At 42.8% G+C, this 22,551-nt stretch overlaps 1 protein-coding gene across 2 annotated transcripts in view; it reads right to left on the bottom strand.

The window, feature by feature from the left end:
* DYNC2LI1 (dynein cytoplasmic 2 light intermediate chain 1) overlaps positions 1-19,318 on the bottom strand; it is a 111,176-nt gene extending 91,858 nt beyond the window's left edge. For both annotated transcript variants that reach the window (XM_077811968.1, XM_077811969.1), the window contains exons 1-6: positions 19,222-19,318; positions 16,984-17,095; positions 10,330-10,364; positions 9,745-9,814; positions 6,334-6,422; positions 3,220-3,406 (exon numbers count right to left, since the gene is read on the bottom strand). In XM_077811968.1, the coding sequence (XP_077668094.1) occupies positions 3,220-3,406; positions 6,334-6,422; positions 9,745-9,814; positions 10,330-10,364; positions 16,984-17,095; positions 19,222-19,235 (507 nt within the window). In that variant the 5' untranslated portion in view covers positions 19,236-19,318. The remainder of the gene's footprint in view (positions 1-3,219; positions 3,407-6,333; positions 6,423-9,744; positions 9,815-10,329; positions 10,365-16,983; positions 17,096-19,221) is intronic.
* Between the last annotated feature and the right edge of the window lie 3,233 nt (positions 19,319-22,551).

Below are 22,551 nucleotides of genomic sequence, written 5' to 3'. Positions count from 1 at the left end.
TGGTTTGAGCATTGGCCTGCTAAACCCAGGGTTGTGAGTTCAACCCTTGAGGGGGCCATTTAGGGATCTGGGGCAAAAATTGGGGATTGGTCCTGCTTTGATCAGGGGGTTGGACTAGATGACCTCCCAAGGTCCCTTCCAACCCTGATATTCTATGAACAAAGACAAGTGCAGAGTCCTGCACTTAGGACAGAAGAATCCCAGGCACTGGTACAGGCTGAGGACCAACTGGCTAAGCAGCAGTTCTGCAGAGAAGGACCTGGGGATTACCGTGGACGAGAAGCTGGATATGAGTCAACTGTTGCCCTCGTTGCCAAGAAGGCTAACGGCATATTGGGCTGCATTAGTAGGAGCATTGCCAGCAGATCGAGGAAAGTGATTATTCCCCTCTGTTCGGCACTGTTGAGGCCACATCTGGAGTATTGCATGCAGTTTTGGGACCCCCACTATAGAAAGAATGTGGACAAACTGGAGAGAGACCCAGCGAAGGGCAACGAAAATGATCAGGGGCTGGGGCACATGACTTATGAGGAGAGGCTGAGGGAACTGGGCTTATTTAGTCTGCAGAAGAGAAGAGTGAGTGGGGATTTGATAGCAGCCTTCAACTACCTGAAGGGGGGTTCCAAAGAGAGGATGGATCTAGACTGTTTTCAGTGGTGGCAGATGACAGAACAAGGAGTAATGGTCTCAAGTTGCAGTGGGGGAGGTTTAGGTTGTATATTAGGAAAAACTTTTTCACTATGAGGGTGGTGAAGCACTTGAATGGGAGGTGGTGGAATCCCCTTCCTTAGATGTTTTTAAGGTCAGGCTTGACAAAGCCCTGGCTGGGATGATTAGGTGGGGATTGGTCCTGCTTTGAGCAGGGGCTTGGACTAGATGACCTCCTGAGGTCTCTTCCAGCCGTAACCTTTTATGATTCACTGAAGCTAACAGAAGGGCTTATCTAGGATCCTGATGAAGGTCAAGTGTATGATGTACAGTATACTTTTTGAAAAAACTTGAGATTTAAAAATGTGAAATTTAAAAATCTGTAATATAAACAGAAACCTAGCTAAGAGGTGCATATATTATTTATTTGACATTTGTACAGAAAATTATTAACATGCAAGTACTATGTGCTCAATAAAATAGGATTAAGTAGACGGCTCAGGGGATGAGTAACAGGCTAAGTAGTTTTATACCTGTAGGTAATTGGCTTACATCAGGTCCAGGTTGGTAGTTACTTAAAGCTATTACCATCTGACAAAACTTCAGTGATCTATGTTAAATGAGATGGTCAGTTTCTAGTTTCCATCACAGCTGGCTGAAACTGGCATGGCAACCTTCTTGGCCTTTCCAACTTACTGAATAAGGAAAAAATGATCCTAAAGAGTGAACTAACTTCTCTGCTTTAGTGAAGGTTCCTCCAACTAAGGGTTAAGGCAAAGTATCAGTGTATTAGGGGAAAACTTGAACTGTTGCCTATCCAGTACTTTGTGGGGGAAAATAGAGGGTACTTCGTTCATTAGCTTTGTCAAGCCAACACATTTCGCTAGGCTTTACATTTACTTAAAATTTGATGTGTGGACCCCAGGGGTTGGGGAAGCATTACAGTTTCCTTAATTAGAAGAGAAACTAAAAATTAATTCAGGACAACAAATTACATACAGGGACTAGTGCTCTTGAACTCTACTTGTCTGATTTTCCTCACTGCCACCAAGAAAGTACTTAATGCATACCCCTCAGCCTTTTTATTTTTAAGAGATTCTCCCGATGCATTCATGCTCTCCCATTCCCACTCTAAAACTCCTTGTTCAATCCTGTTCCTTCCAGTGAAATGCCCATGATCATTCCCCCAGTAGAAACCCTATATGAACCCAATCTCTAATCTGCCCTGTGCTTCCTCCATTCTAGGAGACAAACCTTGTTTACCTCACAAACAAGTCTGCTTTTGAATTGAGTTGATATACATTTGAAAAATAATAGTTGTATGTGAAGTGATTAGTAAGATGTTTGCCCTACTTTCTGTATTCAGGGGTTGAATTAATACACTAGTTTAGCATGTGTGATCATGTCCCCTTTAGAGGCCGGCCTCCACAAGGATAAAAAGCCTGTTTCTTACTGACAACTGATGCAGTTATTACCATTTGAGCTAAAGGACGAGTCTGTGCTTTTAAGGTGTTGAAAAAACCTGCATTCTAACATCGCTGGCAACTGGGGCATCAGTATGTTTGTGATCATGGGTTGTAGCCAGCTGCATTTTAAATGCAATATGTTATTTTCAGAAACTACCTTTTCTAAAAAAGTTGAATATCAACCTTGGAAGTCCTTAAGAAAGTCATATTATTGAATCTAATCCTGCAAACCTTTACATACATTGAGGTGAATGGGATTGCTCACATGAGTAAGGGCTACAGTACTGGGACCATACACTGTAAACAAAGCTGCTAAGCATTGTATGCATTTGCTTTCTTACTTAATATATCTTTGCTTTTCACTTTTTGGAGCCTTATTAGCATTTTCTTTATCATATTGTGTTACATAAATTACTGTAGCAGAATTTATATTCAGAGTCTGAACTGTAGAATATTTGTTTAGGAATTGCATACACATAACATTTGTACAACTTGAATGCACGTTGTATACACATACACGTTTTCGGCTGTATTTCCCACAATCTATTTTAGCTTCTTCAAGAGATTACATTAGCAATTGCATTTAAGGGTCTGGTGTTAACATCTCTGAAACTTTATAATTTAATTAGTTGTCAGATTATCAAAAGACACTGAGTTTGTGATAGACACTTGAATAAATGCAAAGTATATAGTTGTGTTGAAGGCTGTTATAACTATACTCTGCTTAAATTTGTACCTTCATCTAGTCTCTTGCCAGATGACTTCTTCTGTACATTCTAGTTTTCATCTTCATTTTAAAAAAAGATAATAAAATCAATATCAAACTGCTTCTCTAAAACTCTGTTTCTTGTGATTGGTGTAACATGCCATAACAATCACATTAGATGTCTATGAAGAAGATATAAGAAACTGTCTTTCCTTGTTTCTGCTCTTACTGAATTTTTATTAAAATTGCTATAATTTTCCAGTGAACAGGTTCATCTACATAAAATGGATATTCAGTCATGCATAAAAATATAAAAGAGTTATTTATGATTTTCACAAGTATTATCCTTAACTATATAAAGGCCGATGACATCGGCAGAAAATACTAGAAGATTCTTACTGGGTGATCCTTCGGCATATTGTTCCACATCCTCTGTTTAATTTCAGTAGCTACTTTAGGATTTGTCTTTCCCAGTTTAGTTATAATTTTATCCACATGGTTCCTGGTGACCTGTAGGAGACTGTCCATGGTTGGCCACAGTTCATTAGGTTTGGAAAGGTCCAAAACAAGAATTATAGCAAAAGTCCTATAAAAAGGGAGTGGGGGGAGAAGGGAACAGAAGAGTTCTTACTCAGTTTCATCATTGGTACATAAGACCATTACATTTTTCATAAACAACATTTTTCCCAGTAAAATTGCTGAAAACAAATGTGAAAAAAACAACCAGAGAGGAAGCTTATATTAAAGGTTGCAGAACAAGCGATGGCCCTTAAGCATACTCTGAACTCTGCTGAAACGTTTAAATTGTCTTTGTAGCTGAATTTCTGAACCTTTGATTTTTCCACTCCTCACCACTTATTTGTGGGTGCTTTATTGTTGAACTTTATTTCTGGAAATTTTGTTTGAAGACAAGTAGTACCTGCAAGTGTCAGTGACGCATTTTGCTCCTGCCTGTTGTATGACAAGGCATTTCAACATAATCTCTTCATTCACCCCAGTCATCTCTTGCCTATCTGAAATCCCTCTTTAATTTATATCAAACTCCTGCTTATGAAGGTTCCTGACTTTTAGTGATCACCTGCATGTCCCAGAAAATCAGAAGAGTAACCAAAGTGCAACCTTCCAACCAGGAAGTAGAAGAAGGTAGTAAGGAGATTTATTCTGTGCCATGGCTTGTGCCAGTTAGAAGGGACCTCAGATGACAAACTGAGGATGATGCTCTGGGTGGTAGACCAGGAGATGTGAGGTTAATGATCCTTGGAAGAATGGAACCCTATACATACTAAAAGGTTGCATTGGTTGAAGGTCGGCCCTGAGAGGAAGAGATTATTAAAATCCAGTGAAACACAGAACACTGGAAACACGTGTCTGAAACAGAATGCCACTAATAGCAGAGGACTGACTGCTGGTTTTAACCAGGCTCTATAGCAGGGGTGGCCAACCTGAGCCTGAGAAGGAGCCAGAATTTACCAATGTACATTGCCAAAGAACCACAGTAATATGTCAGCAGTCCCCCATCCGCTCCCCCTCCCTGCGCCTCCCACCCACTGGCAGCCCTGCCAATCAGTGCCTCCCCCTCCCTTTCTGCGCATCCCACCCACCAGCAGCCCTGCCAATCAGTGCCTCCCCCTCCCTCCCCGCACCTCCGGATCAACTGTTTCGTGGCATGCAGGAGACTCTGGGGGGGAGGGGGAAGCAACGACGGCACAGTAGGCTCAGGGAAAGGGGGAGGGAAGGGGTGAAGGGGGGCAGGGCCTGTGGCAGAGCCAGGGGTTGAGCAGTGAGCACCCCCCGGCACACTGGAAATTTGGTGCCTGTAGCTCTAGCCCTGGAGTCGGTGCCTGTGCAAAGTGCCGGAGATTAACTTCTGAAGAGCCGCATGTGGCTCCGGAGCCACAGGTAGGCCACCCCTGCTCTATAGGAACACCATGTTTAACTATGTGGATTCCAGATTGGAAGGAAATCAGAGGAGCTACAGAGCAAGATAAATCTCTAATTTCACCAAGTAATGCTATGAAAAATCTAATGGAAAGTGTCTTGGCTAAACTAGATCTAGTTTAAGGTAGGTTAAAATAAACAAGCTTCTTTATTACAGGTGGACACAAAAACCACTGAAAAAGTATTTGTGCTGGTGATGAAACAAAATGAAAATATTGTCTTTGCAAACTATGACAACTGCACTGGTGCATTGTAATGTTGTCTTATTGACAGGGCCAGGCTTAGGAGGGGCAGAGAGAAGATTCTTTAGGCCTTGGGTCATCCAAATTAAAAGATTCATTTACCGTAAAGACAGGGGAAGAGGATCTTCAGGGGGCTACCAGCCTCCTCCATTCCAGAAGAAGTGGAGTTCAGCAGTTAATGCTGGAGTCCATGCATTGAGGGCAATGTTTGAAAAAAATTCAAATGATAATTCTCCAAAGTAGCCAAAGGTCTTCAGGAGCAACTAGGCTCCCAGCGGCCACAGCAGTATTTTTAAAATATTTTTTCTCATTATGCAATGACAGAATTCAGAGTAGCCAGTACAATAATATACAGACAATAAGTGCTCAAATACCAACCCATCCCATTGCTTTCTACAAAAACTGAAGATATGGGACATCTGCCAATGGAATAAAGCAATAAAATATCAGAACATAAAAACACTAAATAAAACTTACTAACCCAAAAAGTCTTTTATTGCTGTTTTCCCTTCTTTCATTTAATCATTTTTCTCTTTCCATCTCCAAATCATTCTATTCCCCTTTCTTTTTTCTCCTATTGTTTTCTCTTTTATAATCCTGTCTCTTTACTCTTCTCTTGTTCTTTATATGAAAAGCTATCTCTGTTTTCTCCTCAGTCATTTATTCTCTTCCACTCTACATTGCCTCTTCTTGCTGCCCTTAGTCCATTTTTTCTGATCCATTTCCCCCCCATTATTTTCCCTCTGCTCTGCCCTGTATTCCAGTATCTGTCCCCTGCCTCTCTCAGAAACTTCATCTCTCATCCTCTTTCAAGCTGCACAGGGACCTCATATCTTTTTTCCTCTTCCTCTTCCTTAGCTCTATGAGGTCTACACTACTGCATCTTCTCCTTCATTAAGGTCCTGTTTTTCTCTCCCCATGATTGATTTCTCTCTCCTCCCTCAGTGAGGTACACCTTTCTCTCCCACTCTAACATGCTGTTCTCTTAGGCCTAGTCTACACTAAAAAGTTAAGTCAACCCCTGAGCAGTGTAGTTAAGCTGACCTAACCCCTGGTGTAGACAGCGCTAGGTCAACCTAGCTACTGACTCCTGGGTGAGTGGATTACCTACACCAATGGGAGATCCCCACCTGTCAGCAAAGGTAGTGTCTATACAGAAGCGCTACAGCGGCACAACAGATTTTTAGGAAAAACCACTCTGATAAAAACTTTCAAACCTAGTAAACAGTTTACATTTTGGAAGATTTCTCCACAACAAAATGGCCAGAGATTTAATCTCAGTTTTCATTTAAGCAAAATTAACTCTAACATTGTAAGGTTCTTTACCACTTACCTTATGTTGTCATTAGTTATTGGTATATGAATCAAGTCCAATAATGAGGTTCCACCACCTAGTTCCCAAAAATGTGCAATGTCTTTTGGCTGCAAAACAGTTTCTTAGCATTAGAAATTTATATTTCCATGTAACACCATCAGAAGTTCCCAATTGTTGTAACAATGGCAACAGACAGGTCCCTTATGTGCAATGAGTACAGTACAAGAGCACAGCATAGCACATGAGGTGTGTCCCATAAGTGACGTGGCAAATTAGAAGTTAATTATGTGGCCCCAATCTCTTAGGGCTTGTCTATCGAGCGAGTTAGTGTGGAGTAGCTACTTCACTTTAAATTCACACCCTAGCTTATTCCGTACTAACTTCCCATATAGACAAGTCCCTATTTATGCAGCATAGATATCCTGCCCCCCCAACCAAAACCTTCTTTCCTCACTGCCATGCCCAGTTTTCTTCTCCCTCCCCTCCCTACTACTTTAAGCACATAAAGACCAGAGTGGCATGGAAGGATCAAAGACAGCTGAACACCTTAGGTGGTGAATAGGAGGAGATGTGTACACCTGTGTGAGGAGGAAATTGAATGGTTAGAAGCACATAGGACTTTTAAGCACATAAAACCTGATTCTCTGTTGCCCTTGTACCATGCACATTCATTTACACCAGTCTCAAGTAAGTATAAAATGACTTTAAAACACTATAGGAGTGATTTAAACCCACTTTGTATGGTGAAAATAACTAAAAATACACTTCAATGGAGAATCAAGTCTATAAGGTGCCTTAACATTTCAAAGAGGGTCCTGAATTCCTTAGTCCCCACCCCCATGACCTGTGTTCCCTCTAAGCTGCACAGTCGGGCAGCCGCCCAGGAGTTATTCAAGTGCTACGCACTTGGTTAGCAGAGCCATGCACATCCGGCAGCGTGTGTTCAGGTGCCCCGCCCCTCACTGGCTGTGCAGAACGGGGTGTGTGTGCTCTGATGTCAGGGTGTCTCCCTCCCCCTATGTATCCCATCTACGCAGAGCAGGGGAGTGGGGATAGAGCTCAGGAGCAGGAGAGCTGCTGTGGTCTGAATGAGCCTTCTGGGGTTGAGTGAGTGCGTTAAAGAGACAGTGCAGTGTCTCTTAGAGACTTCCCCAGCAGCCAGCACACACACAGAGACAGTCTCTCTCTCTCTCTCTCTCACACACACACACTCACAGTCTCTGTGTGTCACACACATACAGTCTTTCACACTCACCTCCCAAAACATACTTGTATTAATGTTGTTGTTGTTATTTCTTGGAACTTCCTGCAATGCACATATATTCTCTGTAAATTTTATTCTTTCAAAGTGTGTTATTTTAGTTTTTGACTGGTCTATGCATTTCATAATTTTTATTTCTCTTACACTTAAATTTAATTCTTTGAGCAGTGAGTTCTAAAATGCCTAACCTGTCCTGGCTGGAGTAATTAACCCTATGGTAACTTTTTAAAAATATATATTATATCTAGGCTTTTTGTTTCTACTGGTGGCACACATCTGCACATTACCTTGGTGCACATAACAAAATGTATTCCACACATGGACGGAAAAAATTAGAGGGTACATTGGCCACAACACAACAGCAACTAGCTACCCCATTGTCCCACTATCTGTCAATCTGTCATGCAATAAAGGACAAGCACATTAGCTCAGTGTTTCTACTAAAACAATCAGCATGAAATAGTTAACATCCTTGATACTTGAACTATCATTAGATTTCAGCGTTGACACCCACCAAGACTGATAGAACAGTTCATACTTCCCCCCTGGTTATGGCTGCAGGCTGACCATAGTCAGATACCACTACATTGGTTTAAATTCAGTTCATATTTTTAAGATTACCTTTAGAACCATGAGGACAAAGTTGTTGTTGGAGGTGTTTGTTTTGTTTTGTTTTTTGTTAAATTTGAGGACTTCAAGGAGCAGAGAATCCTCCTGCAAGTGACCCGTGCCCCATACTGCAGAGGAAGGTGAAAAACCCCCAGGGCCTCTGCCAATCTGCCCTGGAGGAAAATTCCTTCCCGACCCCAAATATGGCGATCAGCTAAACCCTAAGCATGTGGGCAAGACTCACCAGCCAGACACCCAGGAAAGAATTCTCTGTCGTAACTCAGATCCCACCCCATCTAACATCCCATCACAGGCCATTGGGCATATCTACTGCTAATAGTTGAAGATCACTTGCCAAAATTAGGCTATCCCATCATATTATCCCTTCCATAAACTTATCAAGCTTAGTCTTGAAGCCAGATAGGTCTTTTGCCCCCACTGCTTCCCTTGGAAGGCTGTTCCAGAACTTCACTCCTCTGATGGTTAGAAACCTGCATCTAATTTCAAGTCTAAACTTCCTAATGGCCACTTTATATCCATTTGTTCTTGTGTCCACATTGGTACTGAGCTTAAATAATTCTTCGCCCTCCATGGTATTTATCCCTCTGATATATTTATAGAGAGCAATCATATCTCCCCTCAGCCTTCTTTTGGTTAGGCTAAAACAAGCCAAGCTCCTTGAGTCTACTTTCATAAGACAGGTTTTCCCTTCCTCGGATCATCCTAGTAGCCCTTCTCTGTACCTGTTCCAGTTTGAATTCATCTTTCTTAAACATGGGAGACCAGAACTGCACACAATATTCCAGATGAGGTCTCACCAGTGCTTTGTATAATGGTACTAACACCTCCTTATCTCTACTGGAAATACCTTGCCTGATGCATCCCAAGACTGAATTAATTTTTTTCACAGCCATATCACATTGGCAGCTCATAGTCATCCTGTGATTAACCAATACTCCGAGGTCCTTCTCCTCCTCTGTTACCTCCAAATGATGCGTCCCCAGGTTATAACAAAAATTCTTGTTATCAATCCCTAAATGCATGACCTTGCACTTTTCACTATTACATTTCAGCCTATTACTATTACTCCAGTTTAAAAGGTCATCCAGATCTTCCTGTATGATATCCCGGTCCTTCTCTGTATTGGCAATACCTCCCAGCTTTGTGTCATCTGCAAACTTTATTAGCACATTCCCACTTTTTGTGCCACGGTCAGTAATAAAAAGATTAAATAAGATTGGTCCCAAAACCAATCCCTGAGGAACTACACTAGTAACCTCCTTCCAGCCTGATAGTTCACCTTTCTGTGTGACCCGTTGTAGTCTCCCCTTTAACCAGTTCCTTATCCACATTTCAATTTTCATATTGATCCACATCTACATGCAAAATGAAAGCTAGCCAAGTATTCTGAAAATGGAAGTAAATTGAATAAAATTCAAACTGAAATACTTTCTGTCTCGCAGATGATTGTTGAGTTAAAAGAGAAAGTCACTACTTAGGTTTTACTAACGAATGAGTGATACAACAAATATATTATAGTACTTTTGCCATGTACTCACTCTGTTATGACCTTTTGCTCTTCTTCCAAAAGTATATTCCAAGGCTAACGTTGGTTTTGGAATTTCATCCCTATCCAATGAAGATACAGTATATGTCACCTGCGTATATTCTTTCAAGATCTTCTGAATTTAATTCACATACAATAACTTTTACCATTACCTCAACTCAATTTATTAACCAAACAGTAGAGAATTTATATTGGGAAAACAGGAACATAAAGAGAACAACTCAAGACAGACAGACAGTTCCTTAATGGATATCAAAAGGACACAGAGGACCAAATTTTCAAAACTGTGCACACGCATACTGTGACTGAGCACTCAAACTACCAGTGACAGCACTCTAGAAATCTGGCTCCAAATGCCAAAATGTTTTACTAACACGTTATAGATATTTAGATATCATTAACCCTTCACAAATCATGCATCAGGTCATTAGCGAGAAAATTTAATCTACTTGCCATCCATAATTTTACACAATGATTTTGTTTTACTGGAACATAATATTCTCTGTAAGACGACGAAAAAAATATTGTTGATATTACTCCCAGAGATGCAAAATACTTTTCAAAATTTAACACATACCTGTCAAGACACCTCAATATAATAGTAGTCTTTCCCTGGAAATTAAAAACAATGAAGAAGACTATTGTAATGTCATTAAAGCATAAAAGTTATATAATTGTATATAATGTAATGCTTTATTATTGGAATGATTAAAAGAATGCATCTGAAAACTGTAAACTTATGCAGTCATTTGTAGTCTGATTACTAGAAAGTTAAGTGCCTACTTTCTATCAGAATGTAGCTACACTGCTATTAATATAATTATAATAAATTGCTGGATATGACAAACACAGTAATACCAACAGGATACCTAAAATCAGACAATACATTAGTGATCAGTCTGGCCAACTGTATTAAACTGTTTAACTGTTGTTAATTGCTAATAACAAGTTAATCTAATGATTGGTTTCCAGTGAATATGTGTAAATCATAACTGAGATGGAAGTAAAAAGAATGCATTAAATAACACAGTAAAACGGCATGTTTCTGCACTATTCGGATTCAGATTCCAAGTTAGGTCAGTCTAATTTTAAAAAGGTCCTAGCACTTGTAAAGTTTCTTCCCTATTTGTAATCACACATTGGAATTTCAGAAACCATTTTTTTTATAAATCTGCAAAACCCATTTATCTATTCTTAATGCTTATAGAAGATTACATGTTGCACAATGCCATGCTTCTCCGCAGTAATAGTGAAACACTTACATATATGCTTCAATTCACTTACAAAGATAAAAAGGCAGGTTCTGACTTATTTACATTTACAACAAATAGTTATCAAGAAAAAAGTGGGGAGAGAGAGGAGAAGCCATTGAGTAAGCATAAGAGACAGTGGATCGATGTTATGAACTCCAGTATCCAGTCTAAGACCCTGATTCTCCAAACTCTTATTTACATGCTTAAATTTATATCCCACTGGAGTCATAGAGACTACAAAAATGAATAAAATTAAACGTGGACATAAGTTTTATCAGGATCCCAGGGCCTATATAGTTTCACAAATTCCAGAAGGGGTGATTGTGAAAATTTAGTCTGGCCTCCCATATAACACAGGCCATGAAATGTCTCCAAAATAATTCTTAGAGCATATCTTTTAGAAAAAGATTCAATCTTGCTTTAAAAATTGTTGGTGATGGAGAATCCACCACAACCCTTGGTAAATTGTTCCAATGGTTAATTACTCTCACTGTTAAAAAGGGACGCCTTATTTCCAGACTGAATTTGTCTAGCTTCAACTTTCAGCCATTGGACTGTATCATTCCTTTCTCTGCTAGATTGAAGAGCCTATTATTAAATATTTGTTCCACATATAAATACTTATAGACTGATCAAGTCACCCCTTAGCCTTCTCTTTGTTAAGCTAAATAAACTGAGTTTCCTGAGTCCATTACTGTAAGGCATGTTTTCTAATCCTTTTAATCATTCATTCTCTTGCCTCTTTTCTGAACCTTCCACAATTTATGAACATCCTTCTTGAATCATGGACACCAGAACTCAATATATTATTACAGCGGTGGTCACACCAGTGCCAAGTACAGAGAGGTAAAATAGTCTCTCTACTCTTACTCAAGATTGCCCTCTTCAGGCATCTAAAGATCGCATTAGGTCTTTTAGCCACAGCATCACACTGGCAGCCCATGTTCAGATGATTATCCACCATAACCCCCAAATCTTTTTCAAATTTACTGCTTCCCAGGATAGAGCCCCAATCCCATAAGTATGGCCTACATGCTTTATTCTTAGATGTGTACCTTTAGCTGTATTGAAACATACATTGTTTGCTTGTGCCCAGCTTCCAAGTGACCCAGATCACTCTGTATAAGTGAACGTTCCTCTTCATTATTTACCACTTCCCCAATTTTTATGTGATCTGCAAACTTTATCAGGGATGATTTTGTGTCTTTTTCCAGGTCACTAATAAAAATGTTTAATAGTGTAGGGATCAAAAACTGATCCCTGCAGGACCCCACTGGAAACACACCTGATCAACAATGATTTCCCATTTACAATTACATTTTGAGATCCACCAGTTAGTCAGTTTGTTATCCATTTAAGGTGTGCCATATTAATTTTATATCTTTCTAGTTTTTTAAACAAAATGTCATGAGGTATCAAGTCACATGCCTTACATAAGTCTAAGTATACTACATCATCACTGTTACCTTTATCAAACCTGTAATCTCATCCAAAAAAACAAACCAAATTTGTAATCTCATCCAAAAAAAAAAATCATCAAGTTAGTTTGACAGGATCTATTTTCCATAAACCCTTGTTGATTGGCATTAATTATATTACCCTCCTTTAATTCTTTATTAATTGAGTCCCATATCAGTCACTCCATTATCTTGCCCAGGGTCGATATCAGACTGACAGGCTTATAATTATTGGGCATCCCATTTACCCTTTAAAATATTGTATAGCAAAGGGGCATGGCCTCCCTCTGGGCCTGACGGGGAGGAACCACAACCCAGTCCCTGGGGGCAGAGCCAGATAAGCCATTCCTACCCTGTCGGAAGCAGAGAGGTGGGACAGGAAGTTTAAAAGGCGGGCCCTGCAGCTCAGTGGGGCTGGAGCCTGCAAAGGAGACAGATGCTTCCTGCCCACTGCTGGGGCCTGCAGCCAAGAGGGATCTCTGGAGCACCGAGGACTCCAAGGGACTGCCAACCGATAAGGATGCTGAAGAGCTACTTTGATTGGCGCTGGCAATGTACCCTGGGAAGATGGAGGAACCCCACGAGATAAAGGTATATGGTGAGGGGTTTGTAGGAAGTAGCCCAAGGAAACCAGACAGTAGTCTGGTTGTGGAGCCCTCTGCCACTGACAGGGCCCTGGGGTGGGACCTAGCGAAGTAGAGTGGGCCTGAGTCCTCCTACCCTCCTATGGCCATCCCACCCCTGGGGTGACTGACTACCCACCTTGGGCCAAGAGGTCTGCATTTGTCTGTCATCTGCCTGAGTCAGGACATCAGGTGTTAGACTGCTTGGCACTCCACCCTGCCTGAGGGCCTGAGCCCCTAGGCTGCTAATTCCCCTTTAAGGCTGCCTTATAGAAATGTGGAAGCAATGATCTCCCCCTGGGCCTGATGGGGAAGGATGGACACGGGCTTCTACATACTGGCACACCATTAGCTTTCTTCCAGTCTTCTAGGACTTCCCCAGTGTTCAAAGACTTATTGAAAAGCAGCATTAATGGCCCAGTGACCTCAGCCAGTTCTTTTAACTACATAATCTACATAACTACATAATCTGTCTTTTCCCAAATACAGAACAAAAATATTTATTGAACACTTTTGCCTTTTTTCCATTATTATTTATAATTCTACCATTTCCATTTAGTAATGGACCAATACCTTTGTTAGGATTCTTTTTATTCCTAGTATACTTAAAAAACTCCTTATTGTCCTTAACTATGCCGGCCATAGATTTTTTTCCATACATCCCTTTGCTTCTCGTATCAATTTTCCTCAAGTCCTAGCTTCTGATTTATATTCATTACTATCAACTTCCCCTTTCTTCCATTTGTTTTTACAATTTTTATAGCTACCTTCTCTTTCCCTCTAAACCAGGTTGTTTTTTTAATTAATGTAGCCTTTCTTGACTATAGCTTTTGGGGCACATAGGAATGTGTTCTTAAACAATTCCCAATTATCTTTCACATTTTTCGGATTAAGTTCTCCTGGCTGATTTGGCTCATGATTGTTTCTGGCTTTGTGAAATTGGCCCTTTTAAAGCTCTATGTATATATTATTGGTCTGGACTTTCTTGCACATTATAAATGTGATCAAGTCATGATTACTTGTACCTAAGTTACCATTAATTTTTTAGTGCTGTGATCCGTTCCTCTTTATCTGACAAGATGAAGAGCAACATAGAATTCCACTATGTTGGATGCAACACTTTTTGAGTTATAATACTGATTACCAATGCAACGGAGTTAGACTTTTACTAATTAACATGGTGTGTTCAATAAAACCTTTGCATGAATGTGTTATATGACCAGATTTCAGGAGCTAAAAAGTAGGACTGTATTTCTGTCTGCTGTTTTTTGGTTTGTTTGTTTTTTTAAATGAAACTACACCTGCTATGTTAATTAACTGATGAAGAAGAATGGTTGAAGTCTGGCTTATTTCTAGCACAAAAGTGAGCTTCTGACAGAACAAAAAGGCATAGAACAGATACTTCTGGGGGAATTCTGTGCCACTGCGTGTGCGCAGAATTCATGGCCCCCGCAGATTTCTTTGCTTTCCCACAGAAAAATGACTTTCTGACACGGAAGCAAAGGGAAGCTGCAAGAGCAGTCATGCACCACTCCCTAGCAGAGCAGATACATTATTTCAGGCACCCGGAGCAGCTGGCAGAGATAAATCACCCCGAGGCTGGGGACACCAAAGCCAGTGGCTCCTACCCTGAGCTGGTATCAGCTTCTAGTCCCGGCTGGGCTGTGGCAGGAGAGAACAGGCCTTTTCCCCCGTAAGGAGTGTCTGGGGTTTTGTCAGACTCACCCCCAGAAACCTCACCCAGGAATCTCAGCATCCTCCCCTGCTTCCTGCCCCCATCGCTTCTCAACTGTGTGGATCAGGGTCACTGTACTGAGAGCTGCTCCCCTATCCACCCAACTCCTGTGCATCCGGACCTCCATTACCCAGACACAGCTGCCAAGCCACACCGGGTACATTCAGAACCCCCCTATCCCTCCATACTCGAACCCCACCCCACTGCACCTCAACCCCTGCATCTAGGTGCTGGAGGAGTGGGGCACTCGGCACCTAGAGCCCCTGCCTCTGGACCCCCACCCCTGCACCCAGACCACCCCCTGAGCTTCCTACACTCAACCCTCCACCGATGCCCCACCCCCTGCACAACCCTGAGCCCCCACATCCAGACTCCCACACCACTAGCTCCCAACTACCTGCACCCAGACCTCCACCCCACCAAGCCCCACTCCTCCAGCACCCAGACCCCCCACACTGAGCCTCCCACAATCAGACCCCTCCACTGAGCCCCAACCACCTTCACCTGGAAGCCCCTACAGAGTCCCATTGCCCCTGCACGTGGAACCCCCCAATGAGCCTCTGTGCATCCAGATCCCCCCACACCTAGACCCCCCACTGAGCTCCCTGCACCCAGATTGTATCACACAGAATCTTCTCACCACACACCTGTGTTAGGATATAGATATTCAGGTCTGCCTGTAAAGGCCTATACTCTAAGAATTTAGGTGTATTCTTATCGCTTGGCTAGTTATAGAGGTATAAAAGAAAGAATCAAAATCACTGTCTGCCGGTGTAAGGGCCTTCTCTTACTGTGACAGTTTGTGGCCCTGTGCTTAGGCTCAGGCCTTTGGCTAAGCAGCAGAGGCAGCCATAAGCTGGGAAGCGAACGGTCACATCCTCACATTCCAAACTAGTCACATTGAAATAAGGTGCTATTGGGCTGTTAGGCACTATCAGGACAGGATTGTATTCCTATCACCTCCAGAGAAAGGGAAGTGCCTAGAAAATGTAAAAGGAAACTTAGTTTGATAGCATCCTGTCTGGCAAGAACTCACTTATCAATACTGGGATGTGAAATCCTCACTTCTGTATTGTTTTGTCATTATAGTACCCACTTTGCTATTGTTTGTCTGTATAATCTCTGTCTGGTTCTGTGATTGTTCCCGTCTGCTGTATAATTAATTTTGCTGGGTGTAAACTAATTAAGGTGGTGGGATATAATTGGTTACATAATCATGTTACAATATGTTAGGATTGGTTAGTTAAATTTCAGGAAAATGATTGGTTAAGGTATAGCTAAGCGGAACTCAAGTTTTACTATATAATCTGTAGTCAATGAGGAAGTGAGAGGGTGTGGGTGTGGGGGGGAGTGGGGGTGGGTGTGGGAGATGGGAATGGGGGTAAGGAAACTGCAATCATGTTTTGCTAAAGGGGGAAATGGGAATGGGAGTAAGGAAGTTGGAATCATGTTTGGCTAAGGGTAGGAATAGGAACAGGGACACAGGTGTAAGGCTCTGTGGTGTCAGAGCTGGAAAGGAGGATACTAAGGAAGGAAACTGGAATCATGCTTGCTGGAAGTTCACCCCAATAAACATCGAATTGTTTGCACCTTTGGACTTCGGGTATTGTTGCTCTCTGTTCATGCGAGAAGGACCAGGGAAGTAAGTGGGTGAAGGAATAAGCCCCCTAACAACCTGGATCCTGCGTGGTTGAGCTGTCTGCCCCAGACCTAGTGCAGAGGGGCAGGGCCCGAGGGTGCTTCTGAGGAAAGCCTAGGCCTTGTGCTGTGTCAGGGTCGGGTGCAGCCTCACCGCCAAGTCATGTCCCGGGAGTTGGGAGGCTGCAGGGTGATCTCCCACAAGTCAGTGGCCTGTGCTCCCCCCTGCCATGCTGGAGCCTCTGCATTTATTTATTGACAAATATAACTTGCAGAATTTTAAAATATTGTGCGCAGAATTTGAAATTTTTTGGTGCAGAATGCCCTCAGGAGTAAATAGTATGAACATTTCTAATTGTTCTGCACATGAACGCCAGCCCTCTGCACAGATTCATATTGGGGAAGATTTCTTGTTTCTGCAATGGATATGGTATTGCATATACTCTTCAGATGTTTTCAGTGGGATACAATCTTTTCAAGGAAAGCACAGTAATCACGTAAAATAAAGCATAATATCAGTGTTACCCCATTTTTGTTTCCCATAAAGAGTAGTGATTTTTCCCAAACTTCCACTCCATCGCCTTCAAGATTTTCTTTTTTCTCCACTTCAGCTTTAGCAATATCCCACAGAGTATCACTAATAGAGAAAACAAAATAAGATGTCTTCATAGAACCTATACATATTTCCCACTAAGGTTTGAAAGGACAAGTGAAGATTTTGAATACTACATTCCCTCTGCATATTAATACATCCTTGATCAGAACTAGTTATGCTTCAGTATGGAACCTCCCCTTAGAAATCACAAATAAATCTGTGGACCAGAGAGGCATGATAGTGAATTCTAGACCTCCAAAATCTCATAATTTATCTCCTAAAAGTCTCTCATTTTGGAAGCAATTTTAAGACAGTTTAATAGCAAAATCTTTAATTGTCAGAGAAACAACCTATGTGTTCCAATGCAACATGTACCATTTCACTAATATTTTGTAACGTCCAACGTCAGTAGTAAGTGCACGAAGGATATGTCTGTCAAGCACAAGTTGTGCACACCCAGTGGGCCAGCCTATATTCGACCCTGGTTCTGAGGCCCATCAGGGACGTCAGCTGGCGGATACTTCACGGAGCCGTAAGCACGGGCATGTACTTGGTGCGGTTCATTCCCCTCCTAGACCCCTGCCCCTTTTGCGGCGTGAGGGAGACCCTGGTGCATGTGTAACTGGAGTGCGCCAGGTTACAGCTCCTATTCCGGCTCCTCTTGGATATACTATTACATTTTTGGTTGCACTTTTCCCCTCACCTTCTCATCTATGCACTCCCTATCCATGGCCCCACGAAGTCGTGGGACCTCCTTGTCAGCCTCCTTCTAGCCCTGGCCAAAATGGCCATCTACAAAACCAGGGAGAGGAGGTTAGTCGACGGGGTTTCCTGCAACTGTGGGGCCTATTTCCGTTCCTCAATCCGTTCACGCATCCAGGCAGAGTTTCTCTGGGCAGCGTCCGCTGGCTCCCTTGTCACCTCCGAGGGCACTGTCCGGGGTTCTCTGCTCGGTGTCCCCGTCTAGTTCCCTTCGTTTAGCCCTGTGACCACACTCCCGTTCCTGTTATCGCCTTAGTTTTCCCACGCACTTATTTGGTATCCCGGACCTGTGGATCCTCCCCTTAGGCTGGGGGGAGGTCCTTTAGCAGTGGGTCGGCAGAAACTTCCTGGACCCCCGTCCACTTCCTGGATCCCAACAGGACAAATTGTGCGCAGGCCCGTCTACCCACGCTAGCTTGAATCAAGCTAATGTAACAACAGCAGTGAAGACAGTGCAACATAGGCAGTATAAGCCCGAGTTTGCTAGCCCACTCTGAAGCCTGTGCTGCACAGTCAGCTCCCTGCACTAGCTGGATTCAAGGCAGCTCAAGAAAGCTAGCCTGGTCACAGCTGTGCAGACATATCCCTACACTAAGTAATTGAAGACACTTCCAAAAGCAACTGTGGCAGTCTGTCTACATATAATGCTGAAGTTTGGGTTTCCTCAAAGTCCTCCAGGTGTTCTAGCAGCTCCTACCACAAAGTATGAAGTCTGGGGTCAGGGCACTTCCCCATTGGGCCTTTACATGGAAGCTGGCCGCACAGGGTGATGATGGTGACCTTAACATCTGTGAAAGGCTCACAGGCCTACATTTTCAAAAGATTAGCGATTTCTGAGGGTCTGTCCTAAACTGCCCTAAAGCAGCCTGCGTTTCAGGAAGTGCTGAGTACCCGTCCCACGCCGGGACCCCCACGCTGTTCGCTTTGAAAATGTGGGCCGTGACGGCAGAGCCTCTTCACTCGGATTTCACTGGCCCGCTGTGTCTTCCTGAGCCTGCTGGCGGAGAAAACAAGCTCCCAGAAGCCTCCCTCCATCCCACCGCTGTCACAGCCCCTCTCGCCGGACGGGAGGGGCCCGGCGGCGGCTCCATCTCTGTACCTGCAAAGCACCAAGCTCCCCGGGGGCCCGGGGGGTGCCAGCTGGGCGCCCAGAGGGGACGGGCGCAGAGGGGGTCTCCCTGCAACCAGCCCCCCCACCCCGAGCGGTGCGAGCCCCCCGGCTCTGCCGCGGGCAGGAATAGCGCGGGGGAGGGGAGGCTGGCGGCGAGGACCCAGCCCCTCACAGCGCGGGGCAGAAGGTGCTGGACGGAAGGGGAGGCAGCGGCTGAATGGATACAGAGGCGCCGAGCCCCCAGTCTGTACCGGGGGTCCTGGGGGGAGTAACGCGGCCGCCGCCGCCTAGTTACCTGGCTTTGGGCATCGCTGCTCAGGGGCCGCCGGGGGTCTGGGGGCGCTCTGACCTCGGGCCCAGCTCCTGGTCACCATGGGAACCACGCAGCTGCTGACATAGGACGCAGGAGCATCATGGGAGTTGTAGTTCGGGGGCGGTCGTTGCCTCCCTCAGCCCTATGGGGCCCCTCAGAGCCTGGGAATACAGGCAAGAGGCAACCCCCCGCTCTCTGACACACACACACACACACACACTTCCCCTGCTTGAGTCCAGTCTCTCCCCAGCCCTGCCTTCGGGGCTTGGCCACCTTTCAGCCATGCCAATCAGTGTGGGGGCTGGACTGGGTTGGGAGACCTTCCCTCGGGCTGCTGCAAAGAGGGTTGGTCTACATTAAAATTTAGGTCGACCTAGCTAAATTGCTCAGGGGGTGTGAAAAATGTCACACCACAGCTGGGCAGGATGATTGGGTCCACCTAACTCCTACCCTAGAGGCAGCTAGACAGACAGAAGAATTCTTCCATTGCTCTAGTTACTGCTTCTCCAGGGGCTGGATTTACTATAGCAATGGAAAAGCCCCGTCTGTAGCTGCAGTGTAGTGTAGCCATGCCCTGAAACACTCCCTTCATCTACCACACACACGTTGTTTCCCTTCCCTGTGTCTTTTTTCACATCTTCCTGACTCTTCATTTGTGTTTCCCCCTGGGAGCCAGGACTGCCCTAAACAACATCCTTGGAGACAAGGGTGATGTCATTTTAGCTACCAGAACAGCTGAGAGGCAGAAGAAGACAGACATCCAGGATTTACATTAAAGCAAGGATAAATGCTGTAGATCAAGGCCACTGTTTACTCTACTCCTGCTGTTGTCTTATTCAATAACCTTTATCTGAAATTTTTACTGAATAAAGTTAGCATTTTAAAATTTTACTTTTTCTGTTTTTAAAACATATTTTCACTGATTAGAAATGAGCTGCACCTGTTCCTCTTCCTCAAAGATTATGCAGCTCACTGAATAGTGCTTCTTAATTATTATTAGTCTTTGACCCATCTGATCACTCAAGTATCTTGCTACTGTAAATACCCTCGTTATCAACATAATCATAGATGACAGGTTGGAAGAGACCTCAGGAGGTCATCTAGTTCAACCCCCTGCTCAAAGCAGGACCAACCCCAACTAAATCATCCCAGCCAGGGCCTTGTCAAGCCAGGCCTTAAAAACCTCAAAGGATGGAGATTCCACCACCTCCCTAGGTAACCCATTCCAGTGCTTCACCACCCTCCTAGTGAAATAGTTTTTCTTAATATCCAACCTAGACCTCCCCCACTGCAACCTGAGACCATTGGTCCTTGTTCTGTCATCTGCCACCACTGAGAACAGCCTAGCTCCATCCTCTTTGGAACCACCCTTCAGGTAGTTGAAGGCTGCTATCAAATCCTCCCTCACTCTTCTCTTCTGCAGACTAAATAAGCCCAGTTCCCTCAGCCTCTCCTCATAAGTCACGTGCCCCCGCCCCTTAATAATTTTCATTGCCATCCGCTGAACTCCCTCCAATTTGTCCACATCCCTTCTATAGTGGGGGGCCCCAAAACTGGACGCAATACTCCAGATGATCAACATGGTCAAACTCTTCCTCTGTGTTTTGTTTTCACTGAAGATAGCACAGTGATACCAATCATATAAAAAACTTTACTTTCAGGGAAAATTTGACCCACATATCTATATCTATAAAAATTGGTAATGGAGCATAGAAAGTGTTTGCTGTCCAATGTCTCCTACCTGAATAAGTAGATGATGCGATAATTTCTATGCTCAGTTTCACTTGATTCACAAAAATCAGCCGCTATTGCTGTTGGTGATAGTAATAATCTGTCTGCAACTATAGTGTGAGACAGTTCAACACTGTGTAGCATTCAACAATTTTGGTTTTTTAGCCATTTATTCCTGTGAAGTTACTTCTTGTAAAAGGTTCTGAACTGGACAGCCCTGAAGACTGGAATTCTCTTTAAATAGAAAACTGGTTCCGCACAGGCAACATTGAGAATGAAAGCTTCCTGCCAGCAAGAGCAATGGTTTTTTTTCTTATGTGAATTAGTTAGACCACTAAATTCATGTCATACAGAGCACTGAATAGACACCAAATGATAGGAATTTTTGATCGCTATTAAACTGAACTGGCTTTGAACTGACAACTTGGAGGTGAAAGGTTCTCTGATTAGGCTGTTAGAAAAGTGTAGACCAAGAATTTAAAAACTAGTGTGATGAATGTCCAACTTGATATGCTTTATAGGGACTTGATCTTTAGAGGGGGATGCTGTGCATTTTCTGCAGATCAGTCCCCTTTGAGCTGTTTCAAGTTAGGCACCCAAAAACAGAAGCAGACAAAAATCACAAGTCACTTTTGAAAATCATGGCTATAATCCATGTTTCAGAAAAACAAAATAATTAAACTGAAGAAAAGGGCAGGAATGAGTAAGCAAATGCATCAATATAGGCTTGGCAGAATTCAATTTTTATCTTTATAATTTTGTTGGCTAGTATCAATGTTTATTTTTAAGCACTTTTTTCTATTTTTATTGATTTTAAATTTCAGAGTTGTGGGAAGTTAGCGGGGATGAGACAATGAGAGTTCAGATAATTAATGACTGTGTAGATAGTTGGATTCAAAGAGTTAAAGCTTTATAATCATTAAAACATAAACTGTCAACATCATATGTCAAAATATACAAACTAAATATCCTTAAATAAAACTCTTTAAGTTCTCAGAAAGCATTTTTCTTACTTTGCCTATCTGTAAATTACAATTATCGATGGAAATATTTTGTTGGTTTTGTGTGTTCAGTGAAATCCATGTTTACTGACATTTACTTGATAAAAATCTAATCCTCCCAAGCCTACATAAATACCAGTAGCATTGTTTTTAGCTTAATGTTACCTAAGCGTTAGAAGTGTTTTTCCCAGATACTTAAACCTCCTGGTTCACAAGATAACATCCTAACAGTGGAATGAGTGAAATAAGCAGGTTTTTAGATAGAACTATATTTATTGCAAAGGAATAAAACATGATTTGAACGAACATGAGAAAATGTTATAACTATAATTCTTCATACAACATTGTTCTCTAGAAACAGATATATACAGTACTTCACTTTTTAACAACAACCAAAAAACAAAACAAAAAACTTCCCTAGCAGTTGCATAGAACTAGCACCATTTAAGGAAATACTTGCTCTTTCTTAAACATGATTAGATCTGTGATTTACATAGTTATTTAAAACATAAACATTGTTTCCCTTACATCAAAACTATATTTTTAGTGTAATTTTACCAACTTTAGATGACGTGTAAGA

Source organism: Eretmochelys imbricata, chromosome 3 (genome assembly GCF_965152235.1).
Source record: "Eretmochelys imbricata isolate rEreImb1 chromosome 3, rEreImb1.hap1, whole genome shotgun sequence".
In the NCBI taxonomy this organism is placed as follows: Eukaryota; Metazoa; Chordata; order Testudines; family Cheloniidae; genus Eretmochelys; species Eretmochelys imbricata.
This window is presented reverse-complemented; position numbering and strand designations above follow the sequence as displayed.